The sequence below is a fragment of the Panthera onca genome, chromosome B3 (genome assembly GCF_046562875.1).
Source record: "Panthera onca isolate mPanOnc1 chromosome B3, mPanOnc1 haplotype 2, whole genome shotgun sequence".
In the NCBI taxonomy this organism is placed as follows: Eukaryota; Metazoa; Chordata; class Mammalia; order Carnivora; family Felidae; genus Panthera; species Panthera onca.
In genome coordinates, this window is record NC_138344.1 from 80974610 (window position 1) to 80990844 (window position 16235).

The 16235-nt window shown below is 39.1% G+C and overlaps 1 protein-coding gene across 8 annotated transcripts in view; it reads right to left on the minus strand.

The window, feature by feature from the left end:
- Window positions 1–16070, minus strand: part of HEATR5A (HEAT repeat containing 5A) — a 118333-nt gene extending 102263 nt beyond the window's left edge. For 2 of the 8 annotated variants that reach the window (XM_060619438.3, XM_060619435.3), the window contains exons 1-2: window positions 15899–16068; window positions 174–373 (exon numbers count right to left, since the gene is read on the minus strand). In XM_060619438.3, the coding sequence (XP_060475421.2) occupies window positions 174–299 (126 nt within the window). In that variant the 5' untranslated portion in view covers window positions 300–373; window positions 15899–16068. Of the gene's footprint in view, window positions 1–173; window positions 374–990; window positions 1068–15570; window positions 15858–15898 lie in introns of those variants that run through there. The other 6 variants (XM_060619436.3, XM_060619439.3, XM_060619442.3 and 3 more) reach the window with 6 other exon arrangements.
- Window positions 16071–16235: the final 165 nt, after the last annotated feature.

The window sequence follows — 16235 nt, forward strand, 5'->3', positions numbered from 1 at the left end:
CTTTTTGAAAGAACTTCTTGTAATATTTCATTATAAACTCTCAATAAGGTATACCATTTGAAAGCTAATTTAGGTTATTCTGGGCAGAACTAGAAAAGCAAACCAAAAGAACTAAACATTATCCAGCATTTAAAAAAAACACACACAAAAACAGTTTTTGCAATTTTACCCACCCTGCTGGTTGCCAGCAAGAGCTTCTCCAAATATCTCAACCAATCAAAAATAAACTCTGCCCTCTGAACTTCACCTAGTTGATTATATGCTTCTTCATTCAGCAATAAGCTATGAGCTAATTCCATTCCTTGCAGAAAATTCTCCTAGCTGGTCACAATTCTTCTCATTAAACTTCAGTTGATATACCTAAGAAAAAAATCTGTATTAGAGGAAAAGAACATATTTTAAAAGGAGAGTAAAAAGGAAGGCAATCATAATACTGAATCTTCCACAGAAAGCACAAAAGCATAATTAAAGTGGCAATATTTTTTCTAATAGCTCTGGGGTGAAACTGGGAAATACCAATCCCAAACTCTTAACAATGACACAAATTCCACCTTTGACTCCTTTTTTAGAGAGCAGACAAAACAGACATTCAGGCATTATTCATATACAGATACAAAAACTTGCTAAACAGAAGAGAAATTTCATTAAAATCCTGAAAATTTTTAGGTTGGGCTATTCAAGTATTAGTTTTCCATTTTCTTTGTAGGATAAATACCCTTTCACTAAAATAAAATGAGTCATGAGTACATATCAACAAATGACCAAATATCCAGACCTCCTACTAAAATTCTATAACATATCTCCCTGGGCATATATTCTGTCCTTTACCTAGCAATTTAAAAGGACTTATTCCTATCAGCATCTGTTCCCCTAGCCTAATATTCTGTGTAGCTTGAAGCGAGGAGTTTTAGGAAAAAGTCGCATCTCTATCAGAATAGTCTCCTTATTTCCGTGAACCTTGTGAAAGCAAAGTCCTATTACTGAAGGTACTTGGATGGATGGTGCCCAGGGATTGTAGCAATAAAGATCATATCTGCTATGACCCAGATCCAAAGTAGCCTTCACTCCTGTTGTAGCAAATTAAAAAAGAGAAGATTTTGTTGTTTGTTTGTTTGAATTCATGAGCATGTCCTGGGCATACACTTTCCAGAACATAAATAACATGTAAGTGTACACACACACACTTGTAAGATGACATTCTGATTACAGAATCTTTTATTTTTAGGAGCATGGTCAAATTTATAGCAGTAAAGCAGCGTGTCTGCAACTCATTTTTGAATAAGTAAATCAATTAGCCATAAAATATAGTAAATGCTAACAGCTTTTTAAAAAAATTTTTTTTTGAAAGCAAAAGAGAGCACGAGTCGGGGAGGGGGAGAGGGGGGGGGCAGACAGACAGACAGATTCCAAAACAGGTTCCAGGCTCTGAGCTGTCATCAGAGCCCAACATGGGGCTTGAACTCACAGACCACGAGATCATGACCTGAGCGGAAGTCATACACTTAACCGAATGAACCACCCAACACCCCAAAATGTTAAGCAGCTTTATGTAGATAGTGGGTATGTGAACAGTTATTTCACTATTCTTCATTTTTTTCTGTATTTTTAAAAAGATCACAATAGAAAGTTGGAAGAATTAGTTAAGAAATGAAGAAACACACAAGCAGGATGCCGGGCTGGCTAAGTGGTAGAGCATGAGACTCTTAATGTTGGGGTCCTGAGTTCGAGTCACACTTTGAAGGCAGAGTTTACTTTAAATTTTTTTTTAAAGGGAAAAGTTGAAGAAAAAATACACAAGCTGGTTTTTAAAAAATAATCATCAGGGCACTGGGTGGCTCAGTCAGTTCAGCGTCTGACTTCGACTCAGGTCATGGTCTCACGGTTCGTGAGTTCGAGCCCCATGATAGGCTCTCTGTGGCTAGCACAAAGCCTGCTTTGGATACTCTGTCTCCCTGTCTCTCTGCTTCTCCCCTGCTCACACGCATTCTTTCTCTCTCTCAAAAATAAATAAACACATTGGGGCGCCTGGGTGGCTCAGTCTGTTGGGCGTCCGACTTCAGCTCAGGTCACGATCTCGCGGTCCGTGGGTTTGAGCTCCGCGTCGGGCTCGGGGCTGATGGCTCGGAGCCTGGAGCCTGCTTCCGATTCTGTGTCTCCCTCTCTCTCTGCCCCTCCCCCGTTCATGCTCTGTCTCTCTCTGTCTCAAAAATAAATAAACGTTAAAAAAAATTTTTTTTAAAAATAAATAAAATAAATAAATACATAAGTAAACACTAAAAAAAAAATCATCACTACTACTTACAGGAAAGACAACTATCATCAAGAACACTAAATAGGGAAGGCACCTGTTCAATAATGTATCAAAAATAAATTTGATGTATTATATAAAACTCCCAGCTAAGTAGAAACAGATAATTAGAATTGCATGGAAATACAGTCAGAATGCTACAGGTAATTAAACTAAGAGATATTAATACATAGCTAATATTCCCCCAAATAAATCTCAATCTTTTATAGAGAAGCCAAAGATGTATTAGAGAGAAGTAAAGATGTATTAGAAAAATCAGATGGGAGACATGGGGAAGGCTTTTCTTTCCTTTATTCATTTTTTACTCCCAGAGAGTTTACTGATATAAAATTATCTATAGTTTCAGATCATCAAAATTATTATAAACCTGAAAAAAGCCCCCTTAAGAGACAGTAGTCACAAACTGGTACCCTGTTGGCCAAATTTAGCTTGTAACTTATCGGTGGAAAAAATGACTTACTAACATTTAAATTTTAGATTCTACACAAAAACCTGGGTCCCTATCCCCATACAGCAACAAATGGCTGAATTTAAGAGAGGGACTCTCCAGCAGGCCACAGCTGCCACATTCACTTACATTACTTGCCGACTTCTTCAGGTTTTTTTTTTAATATATTTTTTTTAACGTTTATTTATTTTTGAGAGAGACAGAGACAGAACGCCAGTGGGTTAGGGGCAGAGAGAGAGGAACACAGAATCCGATATAGGCTCCAGGCTCTGAGATGTCAGCACAGAGCCTGATGCGGGGCTCAAACTCACAAACTGTGAGATCACGACCTGAGCTGAAGTCGGACGCTCAATCAACTGAGCCACCCAGGTGCTCCCAGGTATGTTAAGTTTTTAACTCCTACTCTTTATCTTGCTTGTGTCCCTCTGGTTTGGGCTAATATTCTAGATTCTGACTATGATGCTGCCCCAGAGCCCAAAAGACAGCTTTTACCAATCCATACCCACCAACCCAGTGTGCTGCTTTTAGCCATCTCGGTTGTCCCCTCCCAGTGAGTCCTGCCTGCCTACTGGATACCACCCATAACCTGTACTGACAGTCCTCAAAAAAAAGGAAAAAAAAGTAAATATTAGGTTATTTTTGGAAATGTCAATTTTAAAGAACAAGAACAATATAAACAATGGTGCTAACAAATTCACTTTTACAGAGACATGAAGTTTTAGATTCTTGCCTTAAAAACCCTCCTTGGGGAGCCTGGGTGGCTTGGCTGGTTAAGTGTCTGACTTTGGCTCAGGTTATGATGTCGCGGTTCATGGGTTCAAGCTCCGCATCAGGCTACCTGCTGTCAGCAAGGAGCCTGCTTTGGATCCTCTATCCCCCCTCTCTATCTGCCCCTCCCCTGTGCTCTCTCTCAAAAATAAATAAACTTAATAAAAAAAAATTTTTAAACCCTCCTTAAATTATCGAAGCCACCTGACCAAAATACACACAAATAATTATAAAGTTAATAAATACTAGAGAAACAATTTCTGGAAGACAACTTCTAAGTATACAGAAGATGAAAGGCAAGTTTGCACTCAATATCTATGATTGTATGAGGAAAAAATATTACCTCAATATCATAGAGAAAATTTCTTATAACCACCACTGCAAGTCAAAATTCTATCTTAAGAATCAAATTACCCTTTTTAGAGGTCATTAGGACTGCTGAAGAGACTTTTTTTTCCTTAGGCAGCAGCAATATTGTGGTGTAAAATGATCTATCAAGAAGCAAAATAGCTAACACAATGCAATAATAAATAATTCAGTAAAAAGCTTGAGACCATAAGCAGGGCACAGAGTTATCTCCAATGTCTTCAATACATTCCTCTCATAAATTACTCCTAAAAGTAAAAAATTCATCCAAGTAATCCCACATCTAAACACCAAAGTCTAAAATGCACCTGTGATCTCCACATATGCACTATCAATGGGATAAGCAAATGCTTTCTGCAAATAACAGATGTTCCTATCACTACCTGAAGTTTCACTTTAGGTAGACGAATACAAATGCAGTCAATCTACTACAAGTTTTAATATAATCACACCCTAGAACTACATGTATGTGGAGTCTGCTTATTTTTCTAATTTTCCCTTATTTCCCATTTTTATGTTTCTGTTGCAATCACAAAGTAATTAGTTTATTAAAAGTGAACATATATTACAATATATTTTTCAAACAACAATTATGCTACTTAAAAAAAATTCGTAAAACTACAGCTCCCACTGTAATGTTTGCCATTATTTTTGACAGAAGCTAACATTTATTGGCAACTTACTATAAGTGCTTTTACATTTTCTTGAATAATTCACAGAACTGTTCATGAGGCAGCTAGCTATTTTTAGATGAGGAAACTGGTAACTTTCCTCATCTAAAGTATGTAGGTAACTACATACTATCCTGCCACTCAAGCATTCAATCAAGCCCCTCAGATGCCTTCAAATCAAATTTTTAAAAAGCTTAGAACTTGTAGACAATTTGTGGATAGCATGGAACAAAAGACCATCGTACTGTTCCCTAAAAACTGAGCACCAAATTCCTTACTTTAATAAGTTTGAGAATCTAGGAATAAAAGTTACCCAAAAGATTTCTCAGGATATCTAATAAAGATTAGTGTGTACTATTAATCTCAATGAATAAAATGCAGTCTAAAGTATTAATCAAAATACAGCACAATGGTAATTTCCAGACCTAAGTAAGCTGTCTCATGGAGAAACAGTAACATGTACCTGTTATGGCCACTTACTCTGTATTTTAAAAATATACACATGAATATTACTTTACCGTCAAATATTATATATGCTAACATAAAACCAAGAGTTGAACTAAGCTTACAAATACCCTTCAATGCTTTTTAGACCGTACATTTCTCTGAGGCACTGTTTACTTCCTTTGTGATAACTGTTTGTCTTTTATGTATGCCAGATACTCCCAGTGACTCAGTCATAATTTTCATCCCTCAAGTCTATACTGAGAAAAGCAGGCACTGTGTACTAGACCTATGGCCCTAAGGTACAGTCCTACCATTCTAAGGCACTGTGGCTCTCCAAGTGGGAAAACCCCAGTAGAATGTCAACAGAATTGTATTAGAGGATAAAATTTTACTTAACCATTTCCCCCGATATTAACTTAACACATCATTTTATACTAAAATAAATATGCATTCAATATGCACTAGAAGGCAAAATTAATAGTGTTTCAAGATAAAACATGAAACTTCAGAGAAATTCTAAGCATGACAAACCTTTCCAGGCTTCTTTTAAAGAAAGTCACTCCTTTCTACTGGGAAGAATACTAGTTTAATGGAAAAGTTTAAGAACAACTAAGCTATTAACTTGAATTATATGAACTGCCATTTTTATAGGTCAAGAAATGGCTGAATATCAGCAAATTCATATGATACGATTTTTTAAAAATTTTTCTTAATGTTTATTTATTTTTGACAGACAGAGAGACAGAGCATGAGCAGAGGAGGGGCAGAGAGAGAAGGAGACACAGAATCTGAAGCAGGCTCCAGGCTCCGAGCTCTCAGTACAAGAGCCCGACGCAGGGCTCGAACTCACAGACCGCGAGATCATGACCTGAGCCGAAGTCGGATGCTCAACTGACTGAGCCACCCAGGCGCCCCCATATGATTCGATTTAAACAACATATTCAGTCTTCAAAGATTTGACTTAGTGTAGGAAAGTCTAATGTCTATAATCTGTCTAGTGTTCTCAAGCCAATGACTTTATTGCTCTAGAGTAATACATATGTATAAATATTGTTAACTGCTGACAGAAAGAGAAACCACAGGAGGCCAAATCTCCAAGGCCCCGGTTTGCTAGAGTAACTTACTCCAAAGCCATCTCCAAGAGAAGTTAATAGTCTTATCATGAAGGGCTAATTTTCCATCTGAAAATGAGTTAATGTCAAATTTACACAGGCAAAAAAGTTTAAGCACCTTCAACAATTTTTAGGATAACACAAAACAAAACAAAACATGTAGCATTAACATGATTTTCTCTATCTAGGGTTTAAAGATCTGTTTTGGTAGGGATGGGAACATATTTAAAATCATGGTTAAAATTTACAGGGAAAAAGAATCTTCTTAATCTTTTTGGTCCTTTTGTTTCTTAAAAAGATTCATTATATCATTTTGAAAAGGGAAAAGTGGAAAGATCACAAATAGTCAGAGACAACAACAAACAAAATAAGATACATCTGTTGGGTTTGCTAGTTTTTTTTTTCCCCCAGAGGATGAAAAGACCAATTTACAAAACCAACAAGCCACTACTCAGTAAATGAAACTAATTCCAGAATATATCAGGCCTTAAGTTTTGAAATATATCATACTTCACTTTCAGTTACTGTCCTTCCTTCAATTTTCACTTCTCCAAAAGATACCACAACAGCTTCAACACAGCCTCCAGTCTTTAGTTTCTCAGTTTTGTCCAAAAAGCAAAAAGTAAGCCAAAAAAAAAAACCTCCAGAATCTCCCACAATTTAGGAAACATACATAAATCTTAAAATCCAAACTTTTCCAAAAAACACAAAGCAAAACAGTAATTAGCATTACTCTAGAAAGAAGGTGGCTCATTCTATTCTGACCTAAATTAAGATTCTCTTTAACCTGTGATTCTGGCTTTGCAAAATTATAGGTCACAAAATAGCAACTCACAAGTTACAGAGCATGCTTACAATGTTGCCAGAGGGAGGCTGGTAAAGAAAAATGGAGGTCTTTTTGTAATCCTACTTTAAATATCTCTAGGCGTAGTCCTAAAGTTAGTTTGCTGACACAATGAACCACTGCACTTCACTGGTTTTAGGCTAAAATGGATACTGAAGAAAATCTTTTGTAATTTTAGAGTTCTTTAATACAGTTTTATCTTCATTATTTTTAAATCTTGTATTTATTCCATCTTTGAATGAAATACTTTGCTTCTTTCTAAATAAACTCAGTATTTTAAAATTCAGCTTAAAACAAAAATCTCTTCCAGACTTCAAGCTGCATTACAAAGCTGTAATCATCAAGACAGTATGGTACTGGCACAAAGACAGATACTCAGATTAATGGAACAGAATATGGACCCACTGACGTATGGCCAACTAATCTTTGACAAAGCAGGAAAGAATATCCAATGGAATAAAGACAGTCTCTTCTGCAAGTGGTGCTGGGAAACTGGAAAACAACATGCAGAAAAATGAACCTGGACCATTTCTTGCACCATACACAAAAATAAACTCAAAATGGATAAAAGACCTAAATGTAAGAAGCCATCAAAATCCTCGAGGAGAAGGCAGGCAAAAACCTCTTTGACCTTGGTAGCAAAAACTTCTTACTCAACATGTCTCCAGAGGCAAGGGAAACAAAAGCAAAAATGAACTATTGGGACCTCATCAAAATAAAAAGCTTCTGCACAGCAAAGGAAACAATCAGCAAAACTAAAAGGCAACCAATGGTATGGGAAAAGATATTTGCAAACAACACATCAGATAAAGGGTTAGTATCCAAAATCTATAAAGAATTTATCAAACTCAACACCCAAAAAACAAATAATCCAGGGAAGAAATGGGCAAAAGACAAGAATAGATACTTCTCCAAAGAAGACATCCAGATGGTCAACAGACACATAAAAAATGCTCAACATCACTCATTATCCGGGAAATACAAATCAAAACCACAATGAGATACCACCTCACACCTGTCAGAATGGCTAACATGAACAACTCAGGCAACAACAGATGTTGGTGAGGATGCTTTTTTGCACTGCTGGTGGGAATGCAAACTGGTGCAGCCACTCTGGAAAACAGTATGGAGGTTCTTCAAAAAATTAAAAATAGAACTACCCTATAACCCAGCAAGTGCACTACTAGGTATTTATCCAAGGGATACAGGTATGCTGTTTCAAAGGGGCACACGTACCCCGATGTTTATAGCAGCACTATCAACAACGGCCAAAGTATGGAATGAGCCCAAGTGTCCATCGATGGATGAATGGATAAAGAAGATGTGGTATACATATACTATGGAGTATTACTCGGCAATCAAAAAGAATAAAATGTTTCCATTTGCAACTACATGGATGGAACTAGAGGGTATTATGCTAAGTGGAATTAGTCAGAGAAAGACAAATATCATATGATTTCATTCATATGAGGACTTTAAGACACAGAACAGATGAACACAAGTGAAGGGAAGCAAAAATAATATAACAACAGGGAGGGGGACAAAACATAAGAGACTCTTAAATATGAGTATGGGCTAAATGGGTAAGGGGCATTAAAGAGTCTATTCCTGAAATCATGGTTGCACTATATGCTAACTAACTTGGATGTAAATTAAAAAAAAAAAAAAAAAAAAAAAAAACACAGTATTTTTTTAAAAAAAGTATTTCTCCTTTAAAGAAATAAAAACTGGACCTCTTTCAAAAAAAAAAAATCATTTCCTTAGGAAACCTTTAATGATTAATTCTCCTATTCTTTTACTGCTTCCTCTCAGTATAGCACTTTTTCCATTATATTTATGGTTCTTAAAATATATTTGGCTTCTGCAGCTATCACTTAGATGGCAAGATTCTTCTGGTGTTTTTCCAAATCATGATCCAAAAATCTTAACCATAATTACTAGATCAGTAGCATTATGGATAATGTTCTCTATTTCCAAATTTTTAGAGATTTTAAAACTTTTTAATTGAAATTCTTAATAACCAATAAATAAACTAAATTTCTGTTATAGATTACTAACTTTTAAAATTCACAATACTACTTGTTAGCATCATCTTGGTACTGTCACAAATGAGGAGGACACACGCATAAGCCTGCTGTTGTAGTTCCTGGCTATGTCTTTCATCTTCCTAAGAGACTCCCAAATCAAAAAATGACAATGATAGCTATTATTCATTGAGCTAGCAACTTTTTAAGTGCTTAAGTTACACCATCTCTAATCACCACAAGGAAGAAAGCAAGGAAGGTATTATTGGTCCCCATTTTATGGATAAAGAAATTATTAAGATGTCAGTAAATAGAACTGAGAGAATAAACCCAGGTCTGTTTGGCAACAAAGCTCATTCTCTTTCCTCAATGCCAGGAAGCCTTTCCACGGGGGGGGGGGGGGGGGGGGGGGGGGAGGGGGGAAGGAAAAACAGTGTTTTTACACGAAGATGTAAGAAAGAAAATGTGCAGAACAAATGGCAGGGGGACGGGGCAAGATCATTACTTTACATTTGGACTCCTCCACCTATTTCCCCTTACATCTTTCAGTAAATCACAAAATCAGTTTCATCTCCTACTTCCTCCAAGGATAAGGGGTCCAAACAATTAAAAAAGGGAGTGTTGGGAAAATAGCAAGGGGGGGATATAGGAGGAGATAGGTAAATTGTTAAAATTAAAGGCAACTAAGCATGTCAGAATAGCAGACCTATAATAATGCAGACTAGTGGTTCATGACTCTAACTGCTTTAAAGAAAATACCAAACCTGGGAGCCTGGGTCGCTCAGTGAGTAAAGCATCTGACTCTTGATTTCAGCTCAGATCATGATCTCACGGCTGGTGAGTTTGAGCCCCGCTTCAGGCTCTGGGCTGACAGTGCAGGGCCTGCTTGGGATCCTCTCTCTCCCCATCTCTCTCTGCCTCTCCCATGCTTATGTTCTTTCTCAAAAATAAATAAATACACTTAACAAAACAAAACAAAACCCAAGCCTAAAACAAATGAATCAGAATCTCTAAAGGCTGGGGTGCTGTAATAAATGGATTTTTCATTTAACTGCCACCATAAAATATCTACTAGCACTACTAATTTACAGATAAGAATACTGAGGCTAGATTACAATAAGGAGGATTTTATTTTATTTTATTAATTTTTCTTAAGGTTTATTCAATTTTGAGAGACATAGATAGAATGTGAGCAGGGGAAGGGCAGAGAGAGGGAGACACAGAATCTGAAGCAGGCTCCAGGTTCTGAGCTGTCAGCACAGAGCCCGACTTGCGGCTCAAATCCACGACTGTGAGATCATGACCTGGGCTGAAGGTGGATGCTCAACCAACTGAGCCCAGTCAAGATGGCTCAGTCAAGATCACGCGACTCTTGATCTTGGGGTCATGAGTTCGAGCCCCATGTTGGGGGCAATATTTACTTTAAAAAAATTATAATTATGAAAACTACAAGTATAGAAGCTTACACATTAAGAGAGGGTCCAAGAGGTAAAGCAATGTTTCCTAAAGTGTTCTGTAGAACAGTAACGCCAAAGGATGAGGCTAAGTGTTGTGTGTCTGGGGGCGGGGGGGTCCAAAAACTAAATTCTTTTGGGAAATGCCACATTGGCACTTTTCTTTCCGACAGAGAGTCTCCATAGGTGTAATATGGTAATATGTACTATATACTGCCAGGAGGGCATACATACATAGCATTTGATATTTTAATTACAGACCTCTCCCCAGACTACCTCTTTCTCTTTTTTTTTGGCCCCAGCTGGGAATGTTGTGAAACTAGTATTCTATAGAACACAATCTTTGAAACACTAATCATTAAATACTATAAAGCAAGAAATTTAAATATTCCTTTGTGTTCCTAAATCATTCCTTTGTATGATAGGATTTTTATTAGAAAACTATATAACAAGTCAATGTCACACCTACTTAAAGTGGCCATTTCTTTTTTTTTTTTTTTTTTTAATGTTTATGTATTTATTTTGAGAGAGAAAAAGAGAGAGTGCTAGCTGGGTGGTGGCAGGAAGAGAAGGAGAGAGAGAATCCCAAGCAGGCTTGAGCTGTCAGCACAGAGCAGGATGCAGGACTCTACCTCACGAACTGCGAGATCATGAGCTGAGCCAAAATCAAGTTGGACGCTTAACTGACTGAGCCACCCAGGCACCCCAAAAGTGGCCATTTCTGATTAATATTTTGAAGTATCTAACATTACATATTCTAAATATAAATAGACTCTTATCTACTTCTGGATTATGAATAAAGGGAGAAAAGATACTTTTAATTAACCTAGTATATTAATTCACATAAAAATGTATGTTACTCATATTTATAATTAAGTTTCACATCACACTCCTTCCAAGCTGAAGATGGTTTGCTGCCCCATGAATTTTTTTTTTTTTTTTTTGGAATTCTGAACATAAATTCTCATAAAAACTTAATCCATGTTTCTTGCCATATCACAAAAGGCTAACTTGTAACATGCCCATTCACAGCACTATCTTGTTTTAATATATAATGAAAATACATCAAGCATAGCAAGATTCCAAGAGTGTTTCCTGCAAACTGGCTAGGAATGAGGAGAATGCTGCTATTGCTGCATACTACAAGCCAACAAGAATGGCAGATACATGCAGCTCCAGGAACCAATGGAGAACACATCCTATGAGATAGAGCAGTTAGGATGACAGAGGAAAGACACAGGAGTTACAGGGAATGTATAAACTGGCATAAGGGGTGCCACAAGTGGGGATGAGGCATACTTTGCTTTCCTCCTCTATTTTTCTGAAGTGCTGCAGATTACTACTGTTCGGGATGAGAACAACGACAGAAACTGAATTCAGTGAGGGAGATTGCCAATGGGGGCCTTACTGAAGAAGTACTGCTGGCTCTGGCAACTCTGCCTCCAGATTACAAAAGAGAAACGCTTAAAGGATAAAGGAAGTATTGTGGGGGAGGGAGGGGGGAACTCATCTAGATGAGGGTCTTCTCATCTAGATGTAAATCAATAAGTACCAACAGTGTTAGTTTAGTCTTTGGATATTCTTGACAATTATCACTTTGTTCCACAGACCAACTCTTCCATCTCCCCCTGGGAAGACAGATTCCATTCTGGACACTGAGGAGTGACACATGGTAGATTTTAAGGTACAAAACTTATTCTTATCTCCCACCTCACTCATCTGAAAATAACTATCTAAACAATCCCACTACATGGTACCTCACTGAGATTCGAGTAACAAGAAAACAAAGTTTTGTGTGTATGTGTGTGTGTTTAAAGGATATACAGTAAATAATTGTTTCAAAGATCATGAACTTTACTGACCAAAGTCTCTTGGTCCCTCACAGCTTACTCATTTCAGTTTAGACATGACTTATCTGGATTCTAGCTAGGCTGGAATAGAGCACCATATTAAAAGTAAAGAAGCAAAGTCATTGAGATCAGGAAGAAGTCAAAACAGACTGCTAACAGTGATGGAAGTGACCAAAATACTATGTGATAAAGTATAGACATTTTAAAAAGCAGGGCAACACGAGACTACTAAGTACAAGAGCAAAGTGTGTGCAAGATGCCATTCATTATTTCTCTAGCTCAGTTGAGGCCAGGAATCCTTGACCAATTTTCCAAAAAACCCTATCCTTTTATTTACTGCTCATGCAATCCGTCACCTAGGACTTCTTGGGTTTAGCCATTAGACCCTGCCTGCCTTAGAGTCCCCTGTTTCCCCTCTGCAAACTGTTTGTGGCTCTCACATCAAAGTTAGCATTCACAGAATCACCCTTAATCCACACTATGGTCTGATACCTTGGCTTTTCCTCATGGCTCCCCACTTCTAATTCACAACATAGCTTATAGAATACCCAGCCTAGAATTTAGCTACATTTCAGAACTTCTTGGAGCCTTACTGGAGGGATTTTATTGGCAGACACTGCTTCTTACCCCATGCCAGATGCTCAGCTAAGCTCTTAACTTTACAAGTACATCTCCCTGGAACAACTCCATTATTACTCTGCCTTCTGACTGCTATCCTCATGGCCCCACCCAAGTAATATAGTGAACATACTATTACCTCTAATTCCCCAAGAGAGTTTGGGGCAGCACTCCATCAATCAAACTCACTGATATTTGTGCAGCAAAAGATAAAAACATACCCACACAAGGTGGGATTAAATAATGACTGTATTTAATAATGTTAAATACAAAGTAATGTTATATTTTGCTGCCAAATGAGTTAAGAAAAAAACTTTCCAGAGCCTTTTAGACACTGGAATTAAGATTTTGTACATGTATGTTTTTCTTTCTTTTTTTTTTTTTCTTTTCAGATCTCCTCCTAAAATATTTCAAATAATTTTGTTTCTGATGTTTCATAGGTAATCAACTTTCTGATAATTTTACTTAAAAAATGTTGTGGAAAAGTGAGGAATATTTTGCATATATACACAAAAACATGCATATGTTCATCATATAGATACCTACAAACACAAGAGAAAAGGATATAAATAGATGCTGTTGTATATTTACCCACAAAGAAGCATTATCTGGGCAGTAAGTACAACTATGTTACTGAAAAAGTACATACATAAAACATTTTATTTATTGAAATTAGAGCCATACTACAGTTTTAAGATTAGTGAAAGTGTATGCTCAGCTTCAAATATTTAGAATTATCACCCTGTATAAGTTTTCCCTCCTCCGTGTCACATACATGGCTCCAATTTCTGAGGCAGGTATCATAAACATAGGGCTTTAATAATGCTACTTTATTCTACTTTTCTAGAAATAATCATTTTGTTACTATTTTTAAAAAAGAGGACGGGGACCCCTGGCTGGCTCAGTGGGTAGAGCATATGACTCTTGATCTTGGGATTTTAAATTTGAGCTCCACAAATTGAGATTACTTAAAAATAAAATCTTAGGGGCGCCTGGGTGGCGCAGTCGGTTAAGCGTCCGACTTCAGCCAGGTCACGATCTTGCGGTCCGTGAGTTCGAGCCCTGCGTCAGGCTCTGGGCTGATGGCTCAGAGCCTGGAGCCTGTTTCCGATTCTGTGTCTCCCTCTCTCTCTGCCCCTCCCCCGTTCATGCTCTGTCTCTCTCTGTCCCAAAAATAAATAAACGTTGAAAAAAAAAAAAAAATAATAAAAAATAAAATCTTAAAAAAAAAAAAAAAAAAAGCCCAAGCATTCATGACTCATGATAGATGATCCTAAAAAGCATTGTTTTGTTTTGAAATGCAGAGATCATTAAACTAGTTTTCCAGGATTTAGAATAAAAGAATTTTAGAACAGTAAGAGGCCTAAACAAATCCAGTTTAATCTTTATTCTATTCATAAGATAATTAAGAAAGGCTCATAAAAGTTATAAATGGTCTCAATCCCCTTTCTGAAGTAAAGTGGGATGGAAAGCAGATACACTGCTTAAAATAAAAGTCCTTAAATTTTTTCCTTTGAGAATGTACTCATTATTTGCATAATTTTTAAAAATGTTAAGGTACTCTGGAGTATGTATTTCCTCTCATTAAAGGCAGATGCAATGATACACAAAGAGAAAGGAAGAGAAAAGTGACCTAAGACCCACAAATTGTAGTGGAGGAGCTTAACCTAAATTCAGGTATCCTTTCAGGTCAGAAGTCTTTTCCTATATTATAGTTAACTATATAAAATAACTGCATTCTAAGACAAATCCAACCTCCCATACTTTTTTCCAAAGGTCACTGTTCCTATGTTATAAACCCTGCCTGCTTCCCCATTAAAGAAAAGAAAATCGATGGCATTAAAATGCGTCTTACATCTAAAATCACTTTGTCAAAGAAACGCTTTCTAAAACATTTAGAAAATGAAACAAGATAATTCTCTCCCCACCCACCTAATGCTCAGCTCTAAGTAGATTTCTGCTCTCCTTGCACTTTAACCTCGCTAGCTTATCTTCCCCAAAAGTCCTGAACAGAACTTGTGGGCACATCTCCCCCCCCCCCACCCCACCCCCCACCCCCAGCGTCTCCTCCAGGCTGTGGGTTCCTGCAGGGTGCCAAGCCTACACATAAAAGATGCTGAATATTTGAATAAATGAACGTACATAAAAATAAGGTATAATTATGATCTTTAATGAAGGAGCTCCGATCACTGGACTCCTATTACAGGACTTGAAAGTTACGAAAATCATCTTAACAGCCAGAGGTACATTTATCGTCATTAGTCAGCACCGTAAAGTACTTAATGAAGTTTCTAAACACTTTTGTAATCACTTGAAATGACGTTTAGCGGGCCGAAGAGTACGGTAAGAAGAAACGTCTCCTCACACGATACAAATACTACCCCAGCAAAGACAGTCTTTCCTCGCGAGAAGGACTGGAAAAAGTTCTCGCGTAGAAGGGGATCCCTCTCGACTACGCTTCTGGAAACCCGCCTTGAGGGCGAGGCGCGGGTGCTCAGAGGACCTCGCCCAAAGCCCGGCTTGGGGCCCCGCTGCTAACCGACCTGGGGCGCAGCAGGCGCGCCACTTGGGCGGGTCCGGCCCGGCGGGCTCCGACCTTCCGACCTTCCCCGCACGCCCGGAGTCTCGGGCTCCCGCCGGCGGGCGGAGTCCACGCCTACCTGTTGTGCTCGGATAAAACCAGACTTTCCCGGAGCCGGGGGAGAGGACGGACCGCACTGGCCATTCAGCCGTCCTGGCGCCCCACTCCAGTCCCTCCTCGGCGGGCTCCGGCCCCGTCAGCCACGACACCGAATCCCCCCACCCATGCCCACGCCCAGGGTCCCGGCTTCCGTCACCACTTGGCAGCCGCGACCACCCCGGGGACCCCCAAGCCTCTCAACTCCCAGTGCAGGCCCGGGTGTGATATCCCTCCCAGTGGGCAGGCAGCCCGGGCACCGCCCCCTCGCGTCTGCAGCGCCTCCACTCGCAGAATCCCGGACAGCTCACCTTCGGGGCTCCCCCACGACTCAGCGCCCGTCCCAGTCCTGCCACGTTACCGGCTCCACAGCGCAGCAGGACAGCGCCGGGACTTGCCGGCGGCGGCGACTGCGAGACAGTGCGGCGGGACGGGCGCGCGCGGGGCGGAGCCGGAAAGCTCGGATCCGCGAGCACGGCCGGAGCCAGCGATTGGGAGCGCGCCCTGCGCCGCGCCGCTGATCCTAGGCCCCATCAGCCGACTGCCGAGCCATCGAACGCCCACTTTGGCAAGCGTGACTGCTCCACCGCCGAAAGAGCGATGGGGAGGCGGGGTGGGTGCTGCCCAAGTTGAGGCCAGGGCAGTAGC